Source organism: Notothenia rossii (assembly GCF_949606895.1).
Source record: "Notothenia rossii genome assembly, chromosome: 3".
NCBI classification, from domain to species: domain Eukaryota; kingdom Metazoa; phylum Chordata; class Actinopteri; order Perciformes; family Nototheniidae; genus Notothenia; species Notothenia rossii.
In genome coordinates this window covers 89462345-89484422 of record NC_136901.1, presented here as the reverse complement: position 1 = coordinate 89484422, position 22078 = coordinate 89462345, and the positions used below count along the sequence as shown (strand labels likewise).

Sequence of the window (22078 nt, the reverse complement as noted above, 5' to 3'; positions counted from 1 at the left end):
CTGGGGTCGTTGCCCTCTATGGATCCCGGACACGAAGGACAGGGGCGCTCCAATGGTGAGTCCATTTTCTTCGTTGTCTTATATTCTTATCCGTCTCTCTTCACTCAGTTGTATCTCACTGCCTTGCTGAAGAGAAAGGGATGACAGTAAGGAGGCAAGGTCTCCTTTTATGCGGTGAGATGCGCGCGCATTCAGGTAGACCCGCCCAGGGGCCGGCTACGTCTAGAAAGTCTCAGTGGATGAATGCTTGCATGATAGGATCGAGGGGAGTACCCATAGAGTCCAGTAGAGGGCGGAGTCTGTGAGAGATATAACTTCACTTCTAAAAGGGGTAAATTAATAATCTTTTTTCTCGAAGCAATTATAAACCTGTGAGTTGAATGTAGAAAAGTCAGAATCAATATAGAATTTTTTTATTTTAAAGTAAATTCAGATTGAACATTGTAAAAAAAAAACATTACTTATAGTGAAAACCACCCTTGAATGATGAGATAGTAAAAGCTTTAGGAATCCAACCTACAACATATAATAAGTACCCTGTATCAAGATTGTAGAAAAACAAGTGACATTTGACCTTTTTAGAGAGATTTAGAAAAAAAAACCTCTTCTGGGGTCATTTGGGTGCATTTTCCATATCTATGGCCCCCCTCGTTCGATTTTGACGATTGACACCTCTTTTGAACCGTTAGAGCCAATATAATCGAGGGGAAGTTCCTAAAATCCATCTAAACATTACCCATTGGTGAATAAGTGATGCGTAGCCAGAATGCCCAAAACTGGAAACTCAGTTTTTGACATAAATGTTATGATGGTTTATCAGTGGAGTTTCCCTCACAGCTCAGTGACACGGCGTTTTGGTGAAGTGCTGCCCACTGTCAGGAGTCAGGACTCACTATGAGAGACGCTGCTGAATTCAAATCTGAAAAATAAAAAGGGGACATTTAAACCGTGAAAACTGTAAAAGACATTGCATGCAAAAAGAGACTAAACAAGCCTAAAAAGTGAATATTTAATCCATGCATATATGGCGTTTGTTGAAAGTAAAACAATAATTAGTGTTGTTGGTTTTGTTATATGTAAAAAGCAGTCATTCCGATTGACACAATATCAAGTTAAAGTTAGTTAGTTCGATTCAAAACAGTTAAACATGTATTGATACAGATACATGAAATGTAATATGCCCTGATGATTATTTCATGAATGCATAGAATTGTCAGAAAATAAACTTAACAAATATTGAAAAAGTTATGTTAAGGATTTGAAGATTGCTGACTTTGGCGACACCTTGTGGTACATTTTAAAATGACACCCTAGCAGTCACAATATCAAAAGCTTAAAGCGAGTAGTATTTCATCAGACCTGCAGCTGACGCCATCTGCACATGTGAGTAAACACAATCCTCCGGTTCATTTTTTCCTCCTGTTAGACGGATCAGGAGAAAGCATGAAAAGACAATACTTCACTTAATTTAGGCACTGCTAGCCTACACAAGCACCTTCATTATTATATGTTATCACGACTTAGAAATCAAACACTCACCCTTCTTAGAAATGTTTTTGAGCTCGAGCACAGAATATATTGCATCCCTGGATTCATCTGAAATATAAAATGTATTTTATATTTAAAAAAGTGAACCTTGAATTGTCATATTCCAGTATTTATATTGACTATACTGTACCATATGCAGGTTCTTCAGGGCCTTTGATTGTTTCATAGAGACAGGCATTATCTGAAGAGAAATCAAAATCAAAACCCAATTCATATTAACATTCCTCTATATCAGGGGTTCCCAAAGTGTGGGAAGATGAGCCTCCCCTCAGAGAACATAATCACAGCCGCGCCCCCCCCCCCCCTCCCAATTATTATTATTATTATTATTATTATTGTTATTGTTGCTATAATGCAGGGGTATTCAATTGCATTTCAAAGAGGTCCAGTGAGAGAACATGTCATAAAATGCTCTGTTTTCGCTACCTTTCTCTTTTTTGATTGGCTGAGCGTCACCTCCTTAAAACATTCAACAATAGCTTTTTTAAACCTCTTTATCTTTATGTTTTAAACATGTTGAGGTTAAGGATGGCAGCTTCCTCATACGTTGCACTCGGAGATAAATAGTTGAGACGTTAATGTCTTTAGCAGCAGGGAGGAGTAACGTTTCACCAATGTTGTGAGGTTTACCTGCCTTAGCTATCCGTAACGCCTCTCGGTATGATGCTTCGGTTGCCTTTGTATTCACAGTCCTAAATGTGTCAATGACATTTTTCTGTGACCACAATTCCTTGAGCTTCCGGTCAAAAGACTCCTGTGGCTTGGTCACCAAACATGGGTGTTTCGTCTCAATATGACGCCAGAGTTTAAATGGTCTCATACTGTCATTAGCTAGCACCTCGTTGCAGATAACACACTGTGGCAGTGGAGTGTCATCAGGACCGGTCCATGAAAATCCTAGCTTCAAATAATCATTGTCATACTTCCTCCGTTTTCTGACGGAAGCTGTCTCTTCTCTCACTTTAGGTAACTTCACTAAAAATCTACCATATGTTGCCGCTCGCATACATTTAGCTGAAGTTAACGAGCTAGATTACACTGTTTCTCTTGATTTTTTTCTGGCGGCTGTGCCTCCCTTGAAGCTCTCTGGCCTCCCCCAGGGGAGGCGCGCCTCACACTTTAGGAACCGCTGCTCTATATGAACTCCTACATTTTTAAAAACAACCAATGAGAAATGGAAATGCTACGCGGATGCTACGTTCACAAAAGATTCAAAACGTATTAAGGATTCAGGCTGACCCTGAAGAACGGAAGCATATTCCCTTTGGTTAGTTTCGTCCTGGTGGATTGTGTGGTCTGTAGCAGGGCTCTGATTGGTCCTCTGAGATCTGGTGGGCAAAACACATGTAGTAAATTAAGTGGATTTATGAAAGGAACATATCACTGCTGTCATGTTCATAATAACATAAAATAGAGTGTTGTACCAACCTGATACAGCATGAATCTGTTAAAAAAATAAGACATTTGCTGCTATGTTATTATGCTTTGCAAAGTGTTCTACTGTTAAAACAGTACGTCTGATTACATTAGAGTCAATCTGATATCAGAAGAAAATGATCTCACCTTTTGACTTTCTGTATAAATACAGGAACAGCAGCAGGAGAATAATCAGTACAACTCCACCAAGCAGCCCAACGATCAGAAGAATGGGAAATTGAGAGGCTTTTCCAGGCCCGGACGCTGCTACTATAAGTCATCTTTATTAATATTTATTTTATATTAAACGTTCCTGTTATAGATTAACTGTATAAAACATCTCTCTTAAACAACACAGTTTGATTCAGATGAAACTAAGCTTTATTTATCTCAGACTGTAACACAGCTTACAAAAAAGGAAGGGTTTTTAAATCATACTTACATTTGACTGAGAACCAACTCTCTGGTGACGTCCAACCATCTGCTGAATCTCTCTGTTTACATTTATAAAAGCCTTCGTCTGACTTTGACACTACAGAGATGGTCAGCTCCTTCCTGGTATCGTTCTGGATGAGTTTGTCATCTTTATAGAAATCCACATTATAAAGAACAGTTCCTGTCTTGAACTTGCAGCTAAGAGTGACAGAACGTCCCTCAGCCACAGGACGGACAGGACTCACCAGGATCATTTCATAATCTGAAAAGTAATCAAATATAAAGGCGGCTTTTGCAGATTTAATATGTTTATGCACAACTGGCCTAGTCTGGCAGAAGCTGAAATGTCAGGTAGATGTATGAGGACATTAAAACACAGAATATTATCTTTGATCTTTGAGAGAAGTAACCATGGAAATCACTTTGCAAATTGTTCTTTTTTATGAAGTTTTACTAATTTGAAGAGACGCTTGGCTAATGCTTGTTGTCACCTTCACATTTCAAAACAACATAATACTTCAGAAACAAACATTTTAAATAACTAAAACTCACCATCTTTAGTGATGTTGACTGCATTACTGAACTGTCCTGTTTCAGACTCACACCAGAACACTCCACTAACCCAGCTGCTGGTTATTTTGCATGTGGATCCATTCATTGTCCCCCAGGAAGAACAGCGATAAAGGTATGATTTCGTAAATGTCCTCACTCTCCACTCAGTGGAGTTTCCCTCACAGCTCAGTGACACAGACGTTTCGGTGAAGTGCTGCACACTGTCAGGACTCACTGTGAGAGACGCTGCTGAATTCAAATCTGAAACACACAAAGAGTGGACATTTAAACCATGCAGACTGAAGAAGACAATGCATTGGTATGGCAAAACTGACACTTAATTTACCCTGAAAAAACAAACGGGAACAAACTAAAGTAGGAGGAAAACAAAAAGGGAAAGTACCAGTGCCTCAATCTCACACTACAAATGTGTTTAATTATATGTGTTGTTTATGTCTTAAACTATTTAACCAGCAGATAAATATCTTAAAACATATTCCAAACTAAAAAAATAAAGAAAACACTTTCCACTTATATCTAATGTATTGTAGAAGCCTTATATTATTAGGTTTTGGATTTACAAAGTCTAAGGTTTGAACCATGGCGAACAACAACTCATGTGTCAGGATGAAAAGAGATTATTTTGTGTTCAAATTCAGTCAAGTGCAGAAGATGAATCAGTCAATCATCATTCTGTTTTAGAGAAAGGTTTTGAAAACTGAACTATGACCTGATGCTGGTGTAAAAGAAAAGTTCACAAAATAAGTGACTTTGTTCCATTTTGCAATAATGGAAAAGTCAAAACAAACCTCAAGAACAGGCAAACTTTGATAAAGACATTTGTTGGCCTACAGTGTTCATTTTGGCAGCTGTTTTTTATTTAGTCTTAGTCTTTAGCCGAAAATGGTTATTAGTTTTAGTCACATTTTAGTCATTTCTATCCTTCATAGTTTTAGTCTAGTTTTAGTCTCAAAACGTTTTAGTCTACTTTTAGTCAAAATGTTTTCTCTCTTCAAACCAATTCAGTTAGGCAAATATAGGTATCTGAAATTGGAATCAATGTGACTCAAGTGTTGAAATTTGTAAAGCAACATTTCACTCTCTTAACACTTTACTTATGTAATATCTAGGGATGGGTATTGTTAAGGTTTTCTACGGTACTTATAGTCTTATCGATACTGCTTATCGATCCGGTACTTTAACGGTATTCTTGTATTTACTTTTTGTTATTTTTTAATTGTTAACCGAATTAATTGCTTTATTTAAATGTGAAATACATGAAATATATATAATTATGTTAAAATATTGTACTGTACTTGAGTAAAATGTTGAGGTACTTTACTGGAGTATTTAAATGTGTTGCTACTGTGTACTTCTACTCCACAAAATGTATTTAATACCTTTAGTTACTTTACAGATCTGGATGAATGATGTGAAATCTAATCAAGTGTTAAATCAGACTTTAGTTCCACCTGGAGTAAATTCACAAGCTACCCTGCAGTATACAAAGTCCTTCAAACTTGAAGGACTCCAGCATGTGTCCCTTCTGAACGCACCGTCCCTGGCAGATCTCTGTGTCCGCTGCAGCATGTCTGTTAGGCCCCGCCCCCCCGCACACAGATACCTCATTCACACCAACGAAACTCCGGTTCAAGCTCCGTGCTAGAGCTTTTCAGGTTCAGAACCGGTTCTTCGGTTTACCTCTGGTTCTTTTCACACCGCCCAGAGTCCGACTGTTGTTGTTCAGGAGTTGATCCCGTCCCTGTTCCTGCCCCCACCCCCGCCTCGATGTAAGCGTGACGTATGCGGTGCTTTTGCTCTAGCCGGACAATTTTTTGGTGCTTGAAACAAACCGGATTCCGGAGCTAAGAGGCTGCTCCGCTGCGGTGTGAACACGAAAACCCGGTGCTTTTCAAGCTCCAGCTCCGAACCGGCCCTGAAACACCGTTGGTGTGAATGAGGTAAGAGAGACACAGGGAGATCGCTCTTCTGGAGTGAAGAGAGCGGAAATAATGATATTGCAAGTTCGAAACGTAAGATGCATTTTGACAGACAAGACGTACAATTGGGGGGAAATACCCTGCATTTTGAATGTCCGATAGTCCACCATTAACACCTTAGTCCAGTCTCGTCAACGAAAACTAAATATACATTTCTTCAAAGTTTTCGTTATCAGGAATCTATTTTTAGCTCGTCCTCGTCTCGTCTTAGTCATGTAAAAAAGGTCGTTGATGAACATTTTTTTCGTTGACGAAATCAAGACTGGCCTACTGGTGGTACAAACTACAGAAAGAAAGAAAAAGGAAGAACATACTGACCTCCAGACCAGACAAACTTAGGTTCACTCTGCCCACTATAATACACTCGCTCCTCTCTTCCTGCTTTACACACATATCCTGCTGTGTGTGTTTGTCCATCAATGATGAAGAGATGCTGTTCAGTCCCATTCTCGCTGCCAGGTAGCGGCTCATAGCTGTAGAAGTTGTAGGAGTTGTAGGAGCCGTAGGAGTGGTATGACAGTTGGGGAACAGCCTTATACCAGTAGAAGCTCCAGCCAGCAGAAGGATGATCAACGCTGCAGTTCAGAGTTACTGAGGCTCCAGGACTCGGCCATGATGGAGACACAGTGAGGACAGCCTCAGGTCTGTCTGTTGGAAAACAACATTTCACAGAATGATAACATTATGATGTATAATTGGTGGGTTACATGCACTCCTTGGATCCTACATATTTTCTGCATATAGTATGTAAAAAACAAATGTACCGTAATTTTCGGACTATAAGCCGCGCCTTTTTCCCTATTTTTCGACGCTGCGGTTTATATAACGGTGCGGCTAATCTATGGATTTTTACAGCTAACGGCCAACACCTTTAACACTATGGGCTCTATGGCCGGTCCGCGGACCCCCACCTTTAAGCGGCGGGTTCCAGCAGGAAAAGCTGGAGGCCGGAAAAGAGTGAGACAGGCAGCGCGCAAAAGTAAAAGTGGAACCGAGAGTGGTATGCCGCTGCTGCGGCTTATATTCAGGTGCGGCTTATAGTCCGAAGATTACGGTAAGTGTGAACTGTACTTAAATATAATAACCAAAATACTATTTGTATGAAAACAATCCATTTGTCACAGGTAATAAAGTATAACAAGGTTTGTTGGTGAAGTATTATCTTTATGTAAATGCTTTGATGTAAGAAACTGATCCCTGTCTTCTTATTCTTATTTTAATACTCATTACTTTGTGTTAACGAAAAGCACAGGATTGTACAGTATACTTCACCTGCCTATACAGCGTCAGTGGAGCTGTTCAACCGTTAAAACATTACAATCATTTACAGATTATTTATTAGAACTTGTTCAAACTGCATGTTCACATCAACATGGCTCATAAATACATAAAAAATGTTTTTATTGAACTTGGTCATGGTGGTATTACTTTGATCACTTACCTGATACATTTAGATAGATTGTATTGCTTTCCTTTCTTGAGTCCTTCTGATCAAAAAAACATTGGTATGCACCACCGTAGCCTGGAGTTAGAGGGTGTAACTCATAGCTCTCATGTTTGTCGTAAGGAAGCCATTCTTGATCATTCCTGTAGATTGAGTAAAACCAGTCGCTGTCTTTGTCTCCTGTAAAGTCACACTTGAAGGTAACAGACTCTCCGGTAAAAAAATGTGTCCAGTTTGGCTCAATGGTCAGTACAGCATCTAGAAACCATCACAAGATACAAAAAGTAAAATGTGTTTTCTTTTTGTCAAAAACAGTTTTATACATTGACCAAACGGATGTTGTTTGGAGAGTTACATCGGTAGATTCGTCTAGAATGAGTAAACAAAAAGTATGAAAATTGTATAATTACCTTGAGCTTGTCCACGGTAAAGTAAATACTGAACTGAAATAAGTATGAAACTAAATCAGACATTATCAAACTGACAGAAATATATATTAACCTCAGGCTTTTAAAAAGTTTTATCAATGGCAATTAAAACAGGAAAAGTACTCACAGAAAAAACCCCGTAGACAGAGCAAAGTGTGTCCCATCTTCACATCCAACACTGAGAATCTGCTTCTGAGAGATTCTTCTACTTTGTGCAAATAGAAAGATTGAAACCGCAGCATATGAAGAGCAATCAGGAACTACAGCAAATTTGTTTGCACCTTGGTTTAGGTATCCTCTAATGATGAACAGAGATAAGGTGTTAACATATCCTTCCTGATGTAGATAAGATCATCCTGTGGGCTCGTGATTCTTCACAGATGCTTCTCCAAAGACTGCTGCATAAAGTATTTCTAGAAAAAATAAAGTGCAAACAGTTTTAAGAAGGAGATACAATTGCAGGCGTTATTCTCACTTTATAATCCATGGGCCTTCTCACCAATATTTCATATGAAAATGTGTGTAACAGCTTTAACCAAATAGTTGAAACACAGTGATGGAGTGTTACGGAGGAATTCAAGTTTAAGTTTAGAAACAACCTCACCCACAGGAAGTCTCTCATAGTCCACAAGTCCAGCCCCCTCCTCGAGATAGACTCTATCTACTTTAAGGGAGCAACATTTCATATCTATATCATTAGTAATAAAGTAATCATTTGAATACAGAAAATATGTTTTTTCTAGGTGCAACATTTGATCCAAACCGTTGGAGACCCACTGAGATAACTTAGTCTAAAGTTAACTATCTAAACCAGGGGTCGGCAACCCCTGGCACGCGTGCCACCATTGGCAGAAGTGACAGAGCGCATCTCTCCGTTACCTGTAGAAGGAAGCCATGCATGTAACGCAGCCCTGCTCTCTTTAAAATATGCTACACAGGTTGCCGACCCCTGATCTAAACCCTCAGAGAGTCCTTCACCTCACTGAGCTGTAGCTATCCAGCTATCCAGCTAGTCCGCACCCGGCTCCCCGGCTGGGGCGCCTGGTCTTCATTGGCATGGAAATAAAACACAATATATCCTCGAAACTCCTCACCTACAACTGACATGAATTTCCTGGACATTCTGTTGCCAAAAAAGGACATGATTTTATATCTCGCCCGCGTTACATCCACAGAAGCTCACAGTGAAAGTTTGTTTGCTACGGGAGCAGCGGCAGCATCCCGTCGCTCGTGACTGAGGGACGCACTGGCGCATCTTGGGTGCGTCATCGGAACGCTGCCGCTCATGGGACTTGTAGTGCAATAGCAGCATTCACACCGCTGTACTTTTCCCACTTTAGTTCCGATATAGTTCACACCAAAAAGAGCCGGAACTAAAATTAGTTCATGAGAACCTTTTTACCCCCTTTTCCGTCCCTGCTAGAGAGCAGGGACTTTCGTGGGAGAAAAAGGTTCCTATTTCTGATTGGCTGGGCGGATTGCAAAACACGCCCCGTAAAACTCAAAAAAAGTTTTGTGAAGCCGTCAGTTTATTATCCTAGCATTAGCATTATTAGCATTAGCCCAGCGCAGAAACGCAGAGAGACTAACTTATGGCAACACAAAATAAAACATGGGAGCGGTGGAGATGAGGAGGTGTTGGCGTTCTGGAGATTTACTCGGAAGGCTTCAGTAGAAGCTGCTGGGGGTCCCAGCAGCTTCTACTTAAGCCAGTCCCCAACTCAGGGGACTTCCGGCCGTGGACTTCGGGTGGCAGTATATGGCGTGAAGTTGTTTGCGGCCTGCCAGTAAATCCAAAGTAGAAGAAGAAGAAGTGACGTCAGCGGCTTCATTTGCCTGACCATGGAGGAGAGTAGAATATTGTGGCATGTTTTGAAATTCATCCTGGTTGATCATGTGGTCTGTAGCAGGGCCCTGATTGGTGCTCTGAGATCTTGTGGGCCATACACATGAAGATGATGAAGTGGATTGACTTCAACATGTAACTGCTGTAATGTTCAAAATGAGATAAAAGAGGGTTGTACCGACCTGATGAAGACTGAATCTGTTGAAAAAAGGAAAAACATTTGATTAGTCACATTTTTCTTGAATTGCAAAGGTTTCCGGTACATGTAATGTGTGATTTTGAGTAATTATATTTTAATTCATTTGATATCAGATGAAAAGGTTCTTACCCTTAGATTTTCTGTAGAGATACAGGAACAGCAGCGGGACAATTATCAGTAAAACTCCACAAAGCAGCCCGACAGTCAACAGGACGAAATGTGTTTCTCTGCTAAGAGGACAGGACGACTTCCCGGCATCGAGTACAGGATGTACGGGGCCATGTACTGTGAAATATTGGCCGATAGCCTCCTTCCCTCAGCCAAGACACTGAAAATGGGTCATGGAAAGAGTTGGGTGTAACGCGTTACAATGCGTGACTGTAATAATATTACTTTTGTCGGTAACGGAGTAGTGTAACGCGCTACTAATTCAGTAACCACACTACAGTTACTAACATTGCCCGGACACGCGTTACTTCGCTACTTTTATAAAATCAGTCATAATCACACTGACAGACAAGAGGGGTTTCCGCCGCAGGTTTATATGTACGTAATCTGCGCGACTTGCTCGTCCACATCTCCGTGCACTGCTGCATAAACATGGCTGAGTCAGCGATAACTTTCGAGGGGTGGAGGTCTGCCCATTATTTTGAGTTTGTCCGAAGAATAGACAGGAATGTGACGGTGAGGTGCAAACTGTGTCTAGGCCAGAAGCTGTTATCCACTGCTGTAAACACCACGTCAACCCTCAACAAGCACCTGCAAAGAACACATGCTAAGGTGAAGCTAATAGCTAAGGACCCCCGAACCCAGAGTGAGGATGTTGTGAGTGCACCGCCGCCGACTCCGAAGCATGCAGCAAAAATTTGAATTTGGAGGAGCGGTAACCAAAGCAGAGATGGACAGGCTTGTAGAATCCTTCATAGTAGAGGAAATGTTGCCCTTTTACACGGTGGAATAACCATCGTTCAGAGATATACTGCGCAAAATACAGATAGCAGGAGACAGGGGAGAGCCATAGTCAGATAGGAAAACATTCAGCAGCTATCTGGATCAGTCTTATGCCACAATGGAAACTGAACTAAAGAGAACATTTGAAACTTTAGCAGTCTGCGTGATCTGCCTGTAGGGAGGGCGGGCCGGCCCTGCGAGTAAAGTAACGAGTTACTTTATGTAGAGAGTAACGAAGTAGTGTAATATATTACTTTTTTTTTTTTTAAAGTAATATGTAATGGCCTATATTACATTTTTTATTAACGGCCCCATCTCTGGTCATGGATGGGTCTTCCATCTCGACAATAAACCTTAACATACGGCCAAGGCAACACAGGAGTGGCTGAAGAAGAAGCACATTTAGTTGAGGGAATGGCCTAGCCCAGGGGTCTGAAAAGTACTCACAGAATAACCCCAGCGTGCAGAGCAAAGTGTGTCCCAACTTCACATCGAACACTGACTCTCTCTCTCATACACATACGTCCACTTTAACACTTGAAGAAAATTGAGGAAGAAATCTGATCTGATGTCAACATGAGCTCATTGGTTATTTACACATTTCTTAAGAATAACTAGTCTCTCTTTCCTTCCTGTTTTATATTGGCATGACTAATTCATGCTCATGCCATGCAGATACATTTGAACTTCCCTCTCTACCAAGATTTCACTTTAAAAAGGCAGAGTAAATAGTCATTTTTGCTCAACTCATAATCAAGTAAACATGGATGGCAGTATTATGCGTGTGTTTCACAGGCAGATATATTTAACCCCAACAGTTAGATGGTTCATCGAGACAACTGCAGAATTATTTAACCTCTTTTCATTCTTTACCTGACCTTTATTGCAATTGTAATTCTGATAATTGATCATTTATCTTCTAAAAACAGAAGACAAAAGTCAGGTTTTGTTGGTAAAATAGCCATCCTGTAAACCTCTAATATTAGATGTTTCTTCTGCTTCATCACTAGTAACAAGGCCGATGATTCAAAGTGACATCTTTTTGGTCACATCTCAGCTCTTGCACCTCTAAATTATTCCTGTCACCTAAAAGCATGACTGTACTGGATCACCAAAACAAAAGGGAGGATGATGAAACAAAACAAACACCTTGTGTAAAGAAAAATCATGGAGAAGCAATTAAAGTGAAGTTTATTGATGCAAAACAAAGCTTACTTTTTTTAAATAAACATAGATTAAAGCCTTACGATGCCTTTATTTCACATTTTCCGCGATTACATGAACTGTACAAAATACTGGCTGATAAATGGAGAGCAAAGCTGCAGATAAGGTTTAATAAACAAAGGTTTCATTTTGGTTTGTTTTTTCCATTCGTCTTGTCCTTACAGAAGAGACATTGTTTGGTCTGAAAGAAAACCAAAGAAGAAAAATGGTTTAATCCTTGAAAGAATTGACATATTACTCCCATTTACAATATATTTAACAATATATGAAATATATAAAGTGATTAATCCAAATACTTACATGATGTTACGCTGCAATTTTACCAAGAGCTGTTCCTGGTTTGAGTTCAGAATAAACACTTTCATCCGCTGGTGCAGGACTTGACTTCCCTATGAATTAAGAGATTATTATTATTTATTTTTTTACAGTATTCCCCCCCAGTTAAAAATGAAAATGTACTGGTATACATTTTCCTCCCAGAGGGTAAAGTTATAGTTTGATAGAAGGAATTGCTCATGATGATTCACAACAGTTATACATGTATGGAAACAGATGAATGAAATGTAATATGCCCTGATGGTTTTTTCATGAATGCATAGAATTGACAGAAAATAAACTTAACAAACATTGACAAAGTTTTGTGTAGGGTTTGAACATTGCTGACTTTGGCGACACCTTGTGGCACATTTAAAAATGACACCCTAGCAGGCACAATAACAAAAGATTAAAGCAAGTAGTATTTCTTCATACCTGCAGCTGACGTCATCTTCACATGTGAGTAAACACAATCCTCCGGTTCATTTTTCTTCCCTGTTAGACGGATCATGAGAAAGCATGAAAAGACAAAACTTATTGCATGTTTTTGTTACAATATTGTGACGATCCCTGCTTGGAGGTCTCCTGTGGTGCGTATGGCCCTTTAATGATCCTCCTCTGCTTGTGCCCACACTGATTGAGGACACCTGACGCGCTGATTGAGGACACCTGACAGCTCGCACCGGAGGATTAAAAGGCCTGAGCCAGAGCCTCGAGGTCGCTCCCCGCCAGAGGACTGGACCTCGGAGAGCAGCGGCGCTTATTCTTATTTTTGCCTTGCCTTGCCTTGCCTTGCCTTGTGTTTGTTTTTTGGCATATTACGTTTTACCAAATAAATACCTTTTTATATACATATTCTTGTCCTTCCCATAGTGATGGCAAAATGAAGCTTTGAATGAAGCGTCGAACCACTTGGACAATTGTGTCGGAAATAGGTTCATTTCTCGAAGCTTCAGTTACAGCGACCTCTCCTGGCGAAGTGCAAGGCTGCAGTGGGTTTAACGCATCATTGCCTTGAAAAATATTCCATACACACACACACACACTAAGACTGAATATCATGTTCTATTTGCAATTAAAGATTGATAATAGTGTGTATTGGGTTATTGAGAAGAGACTAGAGAGTGCTTGACATTTTTTGGAGAGGGCCTTTTATCAGTTATTAAAGTATTAAAGTTGAAAAGCAATGATTAAAAGTTTAACTATTCCGAGCTTTGAACCAGCTGCGCGGAGGATATCGCCGCATCCTGGCAGCCGGCTCTATCCACTGGGCTATCAATTCCTTAGACCATCAAAGTGTTTTTATATTACTAATTGTCTTTTTGTTCACAACTTCTCCACATTTCAAAGTGTTTCACGAGCCAGAACGACCTATTTTTCTTCCTGGCTTGCTCTATAATGATCCAATTCAAATGCAATGCCAACAACAACAATTCAACAGCAACAATGCAAACTACGACAACAACCCACACATTGCGCATTGTTTAGAGCGGTTATAAAGTGTTGAAGCGCTCAAATTTGAAACTGTTTCAACCTGTATCCTGTCAGAATTGAGACAAGGCAGTGCATTGAATCACCTGATTGGACGGCGATCCAGTGAGTTGATTCATTCAGGAAATGAAGCAGTTGCTGGTTCGGACGTCACATGTCACGTGATTTGAAGCAGTTGCTGCTTCGGACGTCACATGTCACGTGATTTGAAGCAAGCTTCGAAGCACTGCTTCTATGGAATAGGAAGTCCAGGGTTGAAGCTACGTTCGAAGCTTCAGTGTCAAACTGCCATCACTACCTTCCCACGCTTTTTGTTATGGCCAAGAGCCAGGCCATGACAGATGGGGGCTCGTCCACTTCTTTTATCTGTGATACAGCAACGGATAGGTAAGATTTGTGTTGGGAGTTGGTGCGCGTGTGCAGGGCGGCCGGTTTCTTTGTTTCGGCTCATTGTGGGAAGGACATTAGATTTCAGATCGTTGTTTGGGGACTGATTAGATTACTTTGTGAGGCTTTGATTTGTTTTGCATTATATTTCAGGACAGGGTTTGCCAGTTGTTCTTAGCCGTGATCAGCTGTTTGCTTTGTTTTTCCTTTCTCTCTCGTTGACACGGGTGCGTTGTATGTGGAGCAGTGCGGAGCGGTGCGGAGTTTTCCCTGGCAGGTTAAGCGGCGGTTCCCTTGGGATTGTTGAGCGGGGTGTGTAGTGTTGCGGAGAAAGTGGTTGAAGCTTCGGCTTGGGAGCATGGCCGTGGTCTCAGTAGTGTTGCTAGCCTGCTCGTCGCTTTGCTGGGCCAGCGATCTCCAGTGCATAAATACCCACCACAAGTAACTGCATGAAGACTAGGGAGGAGATCACTCAGTGGGATGGTTATAGTGAGTGGGGAAACTCCAATCAATAAGTTAGTGTTGTTCCACTTTGGACGCATAGCAAACGTTGTGGTGTCGGTCCGGTTTTTTTTGTGGTTTTTTTTCTTCTCTCGGCGTAAAAGGTTCGGTGTTGTATTCCGGTGAGGGCCCGGTCTAAATTAATATGGCTGACGTAGAGGCATTTATTGAAGCTCCGTCTCAGGAGTCTCTTGGCACTTTTTCAAGAGAGCAGCTGCTCTTGATTGCTGCGCATTTCTCGGTGACTATTGTCGGTGATAGGAGGATGAAGGAGAACATCAAAGACTCTATAGTGTCGACATTGAGTGAGACAGGAGTGTTTGCTGCAAAGGAAGAGGGGGTTTTGTTAAAACCTCTTTTTCAGGCTAGTGCACTTTCTTTTGAGCAGCAGAAAGAATTGTTGTTGTTGCAGCTGGAACATGACAGAGTAAAGTATGCGTTGGGAATTGAAAAGGAAATCACAGTGGAGCGGATACGGCAAGAATCTGAGAAAGCCAAGATAGTGTTGGAGACACATCGTCTGTCTATTCTCAGAGAAGGTGAGGGGCAGGGTGAACAGGTGCCCAGGTGTCATCGTTTTGACATTAATAACCTGCGCTTGCTGCCGCACTTTAATGAAAGTGATCCTGACACGTTTTTTGTTGTTGTTTGAACGTGTAGCTAGGGCTAGAGATTGGCCTGATGCAGACTGCGCACTGATGCTTCAGTGTGTTCTCACAGGAAACGCACAGTCTGCATATTCCTCCCTATATTTTGAGGATAGCTCTAGCTATAGTAAGATAAATATTGGCGGTACTTAGGGCATATGAACTGGTGCCAGAGGCCTATCGACAGCGTTTTAGGTCCTTTGAGCAGAAACAAGGTCAAACCTATGTGGAGATGGCGAGGGATTTGTCGGTTCATTTTAAACGTTGGTTAACTGCTCTTGAAATCGCTTCTTTTGACGATTTGTGTGAACTCATGATTTTGGAACAGTTCAAAAATATTCTTCCTGGCAGGATTGCTACTCACATAACAGAACACAAGGTAACTTCCGTGGCTGGAGCTGCGGTGGCAGCTGATGAGTTTGTGTTGCTTCATAAGAGTAGGTTCGGAGGGCGCTCTGGGGCACTAACTGTTTGTGAAGGAAATAGGAAGGATGTTAGGATGGATCCAGGGATTTCGAGTTTGATCAAATCTAATGTGGTTAATAACGATGATTGTCACTACTGTCGTGAAAGAGGCCATTGGAAGGAAGAATTTCCTGCGCTTAGAGCAAAATCTGAGGGAGGAAGATGTTTTGTTGGGCCTGTTGCGTTGGCTGCTCCTGTGAAAAGCTGCTGTGGTGCCGATGTGCTTAAATCCCACTTATGTGGATCTGAGGTTTTGGCATCTTATACCTCATTTATACGAGACGGCTTGGTGTCATTGTTAGGTAGTAATGTCAGAGTTCCAATTAAAATCTTGCGGGACACAGGGGCTTTTGACCCCTATATTGTTGACTCTGTTTTGCCGTTGTCGGATGAAAGTGACACAGGTGACACAGTTCTGAGTTGGGGAATGGGATTAAAAGTTCTTCCTATGCCTGTTCATAGGGTGTATATTGACTGTGACCTTGTTAAAGAAATAGCTGTTGGTGTACGTCCAGCTTTGCCAATCGAGGGGATACATTTTATTCTGGGCAACGGTTTGGCAGGTAGCAGGGTTTGGGCTGATGTTCTTCCGGCATTTTTAGTGAATGGTGGGCTGATTGAGTCTGGGTTTGAGGAGAGCTCTACAGTGGTGCCAGAGGTCACGTCCTCCTGCGTGATCTCGCAGGCTATGGCCAAAACTATGTTGCGTAGAAACCAGAAGGCCAAGCATTGCTCCACTGGTCAAAGTGGTCGTGGTGGTGGCGGCGGCTTTGATGGTGGTCGTGGCGGCAGCGGCAGCAGGGGTCGAGGACGTGGCAAGGAAATGTTCTTTTATTGGTGTGGAGATCAAGGACATATGACTAGGGACTGTGACCAAACGGAGGATGTGTGCCACATGGCTCGTGACTGTGGGCGTGCCAACGATCGGAGGTGCTACTCCTGCGGTGGGCTTGGTCACATCCAGAGATGTTGTGATAAGGTGGTATATTACAATTAGGGTTCGTTAAGAGAGGGTGTTATATATTTGTTGTCTTCTGTGACTTTTTGTTTTTGTTTGGGATAGGGTTAATTCGTTATGCCGGTGGTCCTGGGGACACCGACTTTAAGGGGGGGGGGGTGTGACGACCCCTGCTTGGAGGTCTCCTGTGGTGCGTATGGCCCTTTAATGATCCGCCTCTGCTTGTGCCCACACTGATTGAGGACACCTGACTCACTGATAGAGGACACCTGACAGCTCGCACCGGAGGATTAAAAGGCCTGAGCCAGAGCCTCGAGGTCGCTCCCCGCCAGAGGACTGGACCTCGGAGAGCAGCAGCGCTTATTCTTATTTTTGCCTTGCCTTATGTTTGTTTTTTGGCCACATTACGTTTTGAAAAATAAATACCTTTTTATATACATATTCTTGTCCTTGCCACGCTTTTTGTTATGGCCAAGAGCCAGGCCATGACAACATAAATTCAAACACTCACCCTTCTTAGAAATGTTTTTGAGCGCGACCACAGAATATGTCACATCCATGGATTCATCTGAAATATACAATTTATTTTATATTTAAAAGAGTGAACCTTGAATTGTCATATTCCAGTATTTATATTTACTATACTGTACCATATGCAGGTTCTTCAGGGCCTTTGATTGTTTCATAGAGACAGGCATTATTTGAAGACAAATCTATATCAAACCAAATTCATATTGAAATCCCTCAATAATATATGAACTACATTTGTAAAAACAACCAATGAGAAATGGAAATGCTACTCGGTTAATAACGTTAACAATACATTCAAAACGTATTAAGGATTCAGGCTGACCCTGAAGAACGGAAGCATTTTCTCTCTGGTTAGTTTCGTCCTGGTTGATCATGTGGTCTGTAGCAGGGCTATGATTGGTCCTCTGAGATCTGGTGTGCAAAACACATTTAGTAAATTAAGAGGATTTATGAAAGGAAAATATCACTGCTGTCATGTTCATAACAAATTAAAATGGAGTGTTGTACCAACCTGATACAGAATGGATCTGTTAAAAAAAGAAAACATTTGCTGCTATGTTATTATGTTTTGCAAAGTGTTCTACTGTTAAAACAGTACGTGTGGTTACATTAGAGTCAATCTGATATCAGAAGAAAATGACCTCACCTTTTGACTTTCTGTATAAATACAGGAACAGCAGCAGGAGAATAATCAGTACAACTCCACCAAGCAGCCCAACGATCAGAAGAATGGGAAATTGAGAGGCTTTTCCAGGCCCGGACGCTGCTACTATAAGTAATCTTTATTAATATTTATTTAATATTAAACGTTCCTGTTATAGATTAACTGTATAAAATATCTCTCTTAAACAAACACAGTTTAATTCAGATGAAACTAAGCTTTCTTTATCTCAGACTGTAACACAGCTTACAAAAAAGGAAGGGTTTTTAAATCATACTTACATTTGACTGAGAACCAACTCTCTGGTGACGTCCTACCATCTGCTGGATCTCTCTGTTTACATTTATAAAAGCCTTCGTCTGACTTTGACACTGCAGAGATGGTCAGCTCCTTCCTGGTATTGTTCTGGATGAGTTTGTCATCTTTATAGAAATCCACATTATAAAGAACAGTTCCTGTCTTGAACTTGCAGCTAAGAGTGACAGAACGTCCCTCAGCCACAGGACGGACAGGACTCACCAGGATCATTTCATCATCTGAAAAGAAATCAAAGAATATAAACGCTTTGACAGAGTCATCAGCTTTTGCAGATTTAATATGTTTATGCACAACTGGCCTAGTCTGGCAGAAGCTGAAATGTCAGGTAGATGTATGAGGACATTAAAACACAGAATATTATCTTTGATCTTTGAGAGAAGTAACCATGGAAACCACTTCGCAAATTAGCCTGTTTTATGAAGTTTTACTAATTTGAAGAGACGTTTGGCTAATGCTTGTTGTCACCTTCACATTTCAAAACAACATAATACTTCAGAAACAAACATTTTAAATAACTAAAACTCACCATCTTTAGTGATGTTGACTGCATTACTGAACTGTCCTGTTTCAGACTCACACCAGAACACTCCAATAACCCAGCTGCTGGTTATTGTGCATGTGGATCCAGTCATTGTCCCCCAGGAAGAACAGGGATAAAGGAAGTCAGATTTAGAAAACCTCCTCACTCTCCACTCAGTGGAGTTTCCCTCACAGATCAGTGACACAGACGTTTTGTTGAAGTGCTGCACACTGTCAGGACTCACTGTGAGAGACGCTGCTGAATTCAAATCTGAAACACACAAAGAGTGGACATTTAAACCATGCAGACTGAAGAAGACAATGCATTGGTATGGCAAAACTGACACTTAATTTACCCTGAAAAAACAAACGGGAACAAACTAAAGTAGGAGGAAAACAAAAGTGAAAGTACCAGTGCCTCAATCTCACACTACAAATGTGTTTAATTATATGTATTGTTTATGCCTTAAACTATTTAACAAATGCAGTCAAGCCCAGAAGATGAATCAGTCAATCATCATTCTGTTTTAGAGAAAGGTTTTGAAAACTGAACTATGACCTGATGCTGGTGTAAAAGAGAAGTTCCCAAAATAAGTGACTTTGTTCCATTTTGCAATAATGGAAAAGTCAAAACAAACCTCAAGACCAGGCAAACTTTGAGAAAGACATTTGTTGGCCTAATGGTGGTACAAACTACAGAAAGAAAGAACATACTGACCTCCAGACCAGACAAACTTAGGTTCACTCTGCCAACTGTAATACACTCGATCTCCTCTTCCTGCTCTGCACACATATCCTGCTGTGTGTGTTTGTCCATCAATGATGAAGAGATGCTGTTCAGTCCCTTTCTCGCTGCCAGGTAGCAGCTCATAGTTGTAGGAGTTGTAGGAGCCGTAGGAGTTGTGTGACAGTTTGGGAACAGCCTTATACCAGTAGAAGCTCCAGCCAGCAGAAGGATGATCAACGCTGCAGTTCAGAGTTACTGAGGCTCCAGGACTCGGCCATGATGGAGACACAGTGAGGACAGCCTTAGGTCCGTCTGTTGGAAAACAACATTTCAAAGAATGATAACATTATGATGTATAATTGGGTTACATGCACTCCTTGGATCCTACATAGTTTCTGCATACAGTATGTAAAAACATTACAATAATTTACAGATTATATATTAGAACTTGTCCAAACTGCGTGTTCACATCAACATGGCTCATAAATAAATAAAAAATGTTTTTATTGAACTTGGTCATGGTGGTATTACTTTGATCACTTACCTGATACATTTAGATAGATTTTATTGCTTTCCTTTACAAGATACAAAAAGTAAAATGTGTTTTCTTTTTGTCAAAAACAGTTTTATACATTGACCAAACGGATGTTGTTTGGAGAGTTACTTCAGTAGATTTGTCTAGAATGAGTAAACAAAAAGTATGAAAATGTTATAATTACCTTGAGCTTGTCCACGGTAAAGTAAATACAGAACTGAAATAAGTATGAAACTAAATCAGACATTATCAAACTGACAGAAATATATATTAACCTCAGGCATTTAAAAAGTTTTATCAATGGCAATTAAAACTGGAAAAGTACTCACAGAAAAAACCCCGTAGACAGAGCAAAGTGTGTCCCATCTTCACATCCAACACTGAGAATCTGCTTCTGAGAAATTCTTCTACTTTGTGCAAATAGAAAGACTGAAACCGCAGCATATGAAGAGTAATCAGGAACTAGAGAAACAAATGCAATGTAATGGAAACGGAAGTTTTTTTTTTAACTTCTTTACACGGTCAGGGCTTCCTTCCATTTTACACAAAGCTCACACAACTGAGCAGCTTTTAACACAGCACATTGTTTGCACCTTGGTTTAGGTATCCTCTAATGATGAACAGAGATAAGGTGTTAACATATCCTTGATGCTTCTCTAAAGGCTGCTGCATAAAGTCTTTCTTGAAAAAATAAAGTGCATACAGTTTTAAGAAGGAAATACAATTGCAGGCGTCATTCTCACTTTATAATCCATGGGCCTTCTCACCAATATTTCATATGAAAATGTGTGTAACAGCTTTAACCAAATAGTTGAAATGCGGTGATGGAGTGTCACGGAGGAGTTCAAGTTTAAGTTTAGAAGCAACCTCACCCACAGGAAGTCTCTCATAGTCCCTTTACCAGAAGTGAATGTGAAGAGAGACAAAGTCCAGCCCCCTCCTCGAGATAGACTATATCTACATTAAGGGAGCAACATTTCATATCTATATCATTAGTAATAAAGCAATCATTTGAATACAGAAAATATGTTTTTTCTAGGTGCAACAATTGATCCACAGTCGAACAAAGATTAAGTTAATTCCATAAAAATGGTCGAAATAAATAATACCACGACACTTCAGTAGCTGTGTAGTTTTAAATGTGGTGGGTAGTCAGAATTGAAAGCTTCCTCTTCCATGCATCAGTGCTAAGCTAAGGAAGTGAACCGTAAGCAGTCAATTGTTTAGTTATTAGTTAGGAGTTACATGACATCCGATCCTGGTGCCAGACTTCAGAAGGACTATTTGTGTAGAGTAGGTAAAGTATCAGATAAAGTAGTTTGACACCACCTTGTGGTCATATATTGAAATCAATCTTCTATTATAACTGCACAGTGACTGGAGAAAAAGTAAAATAAATATCCTCAGTAAAACAAACTTACACAAATTGGACAAAGTAATGTTTGTGGTAGTGCGTCAGTAGATTCCCTTCTTCCATCTCTCTACATCCAGCATATTGTTTGTATACGTTTACACGCACTTTGAGGGGATATTAAGGGATGTATGGATACAGCACTCAACACTCATGAAACAGAACTGTATATATTTAAATAATCGAAAATCCTTGATCACAAACAATAACAAATAATTTAAACTTGTTTATTTGATTAACATCTCAGTCCCTCCTCTCTCCTATCTGTATCTTATCTTACCTAGATAGCATTCTTTCTTTTATTTATGCATATTTGACTAATCACTCCCTTTTAAACTGTATTTTTTATTTTGTACTGTCCTAGTACACACTGGAATGATTTCCTACCTTATTGTTTATAACTATATTAAATAAAGGTGTGCATTGGAAATATGTACATAAATGGTGACCAAACCGTTTGAGACCCACTGAGATAACTTAGTCTAAAGTTAACTATCTAAACCAGGGGTCGGCAACCCCTGGCACCGTAACCAGTGGCACACTAGGAATAAGTGGAATAAATAAGTGGA

General features: G+C 40.5%; 2 protein-coding genes and 1 long non-coding RNA gene across 4 annotated transcripts; all 3 read right to left on the bottom strand.

The window, feature by feature from the left end:
- Positions 1-520: 520 nt before the first annotated feature.
- LOC307033358 lies at positions 521-2930 on the bottom strand. Of its 2 annotated transcripts, XR_013806481.1 has the most exons (5): positions 2788-2930; positions 1679-1729; positions 1540-1596; positions 1360-1419; positions 521-919 (listed from the first exon to the last, which is right to left on the bottom strand). It is a non-coding gene; the product is annotated as an uncharacterized lncRNA (long non-coding RNA). The 2 variants fall into 2 exon arrangements; XR_013806480.1 differs by having other exon boundaries at positions 1540-1729.
- Positions 2931-3091: 161 nt separating this feature from the next.
- LOC307033075 (uncharacterized protein) lies at positions 3092-20533 on the bottom strand (the record flags this gene model as incomplete). Its single annotated transcript, XM_079671344.1, has 7 exons — positions 20428-20533; positions 20283-20315; positions 7393-7653; positions 6270-6599; positions 3952-4212; positions 3407-3661; positions 3092-3234 (listed from the first exon to the last, which is right to left on the bottom strand). The coding sequence occupies exons 1-7, from the start codon at positions 20462-20464 to the stop codon at positions 3092-3094; spliced, it is 1320 nt and encodes a 439-aa protein (XP_079527470.1). The 5' UTR covers positions 20465-20533.
- On the bottom strand, positions 18229-20197 carry LOC307034570 (uncharacterized protein; the record flags this gene model as incomplete). The annotated part of the gene is made up of 6 exons (XM_079673402.1): positions 18229-18233; positions 18281-18535; positions 18844-19107; positions 19555-19875; positions 20108-20138; positions 20186-20197. 6 exons carry the CDS (start codon positions 20195-20197, stop codon positions 18229-18231), a joined length of 888 nt encoding a protein of 295 aa, XP_079529528.1.
- Positions 20534-22078: the final 1545 nt, after the last annotated feature.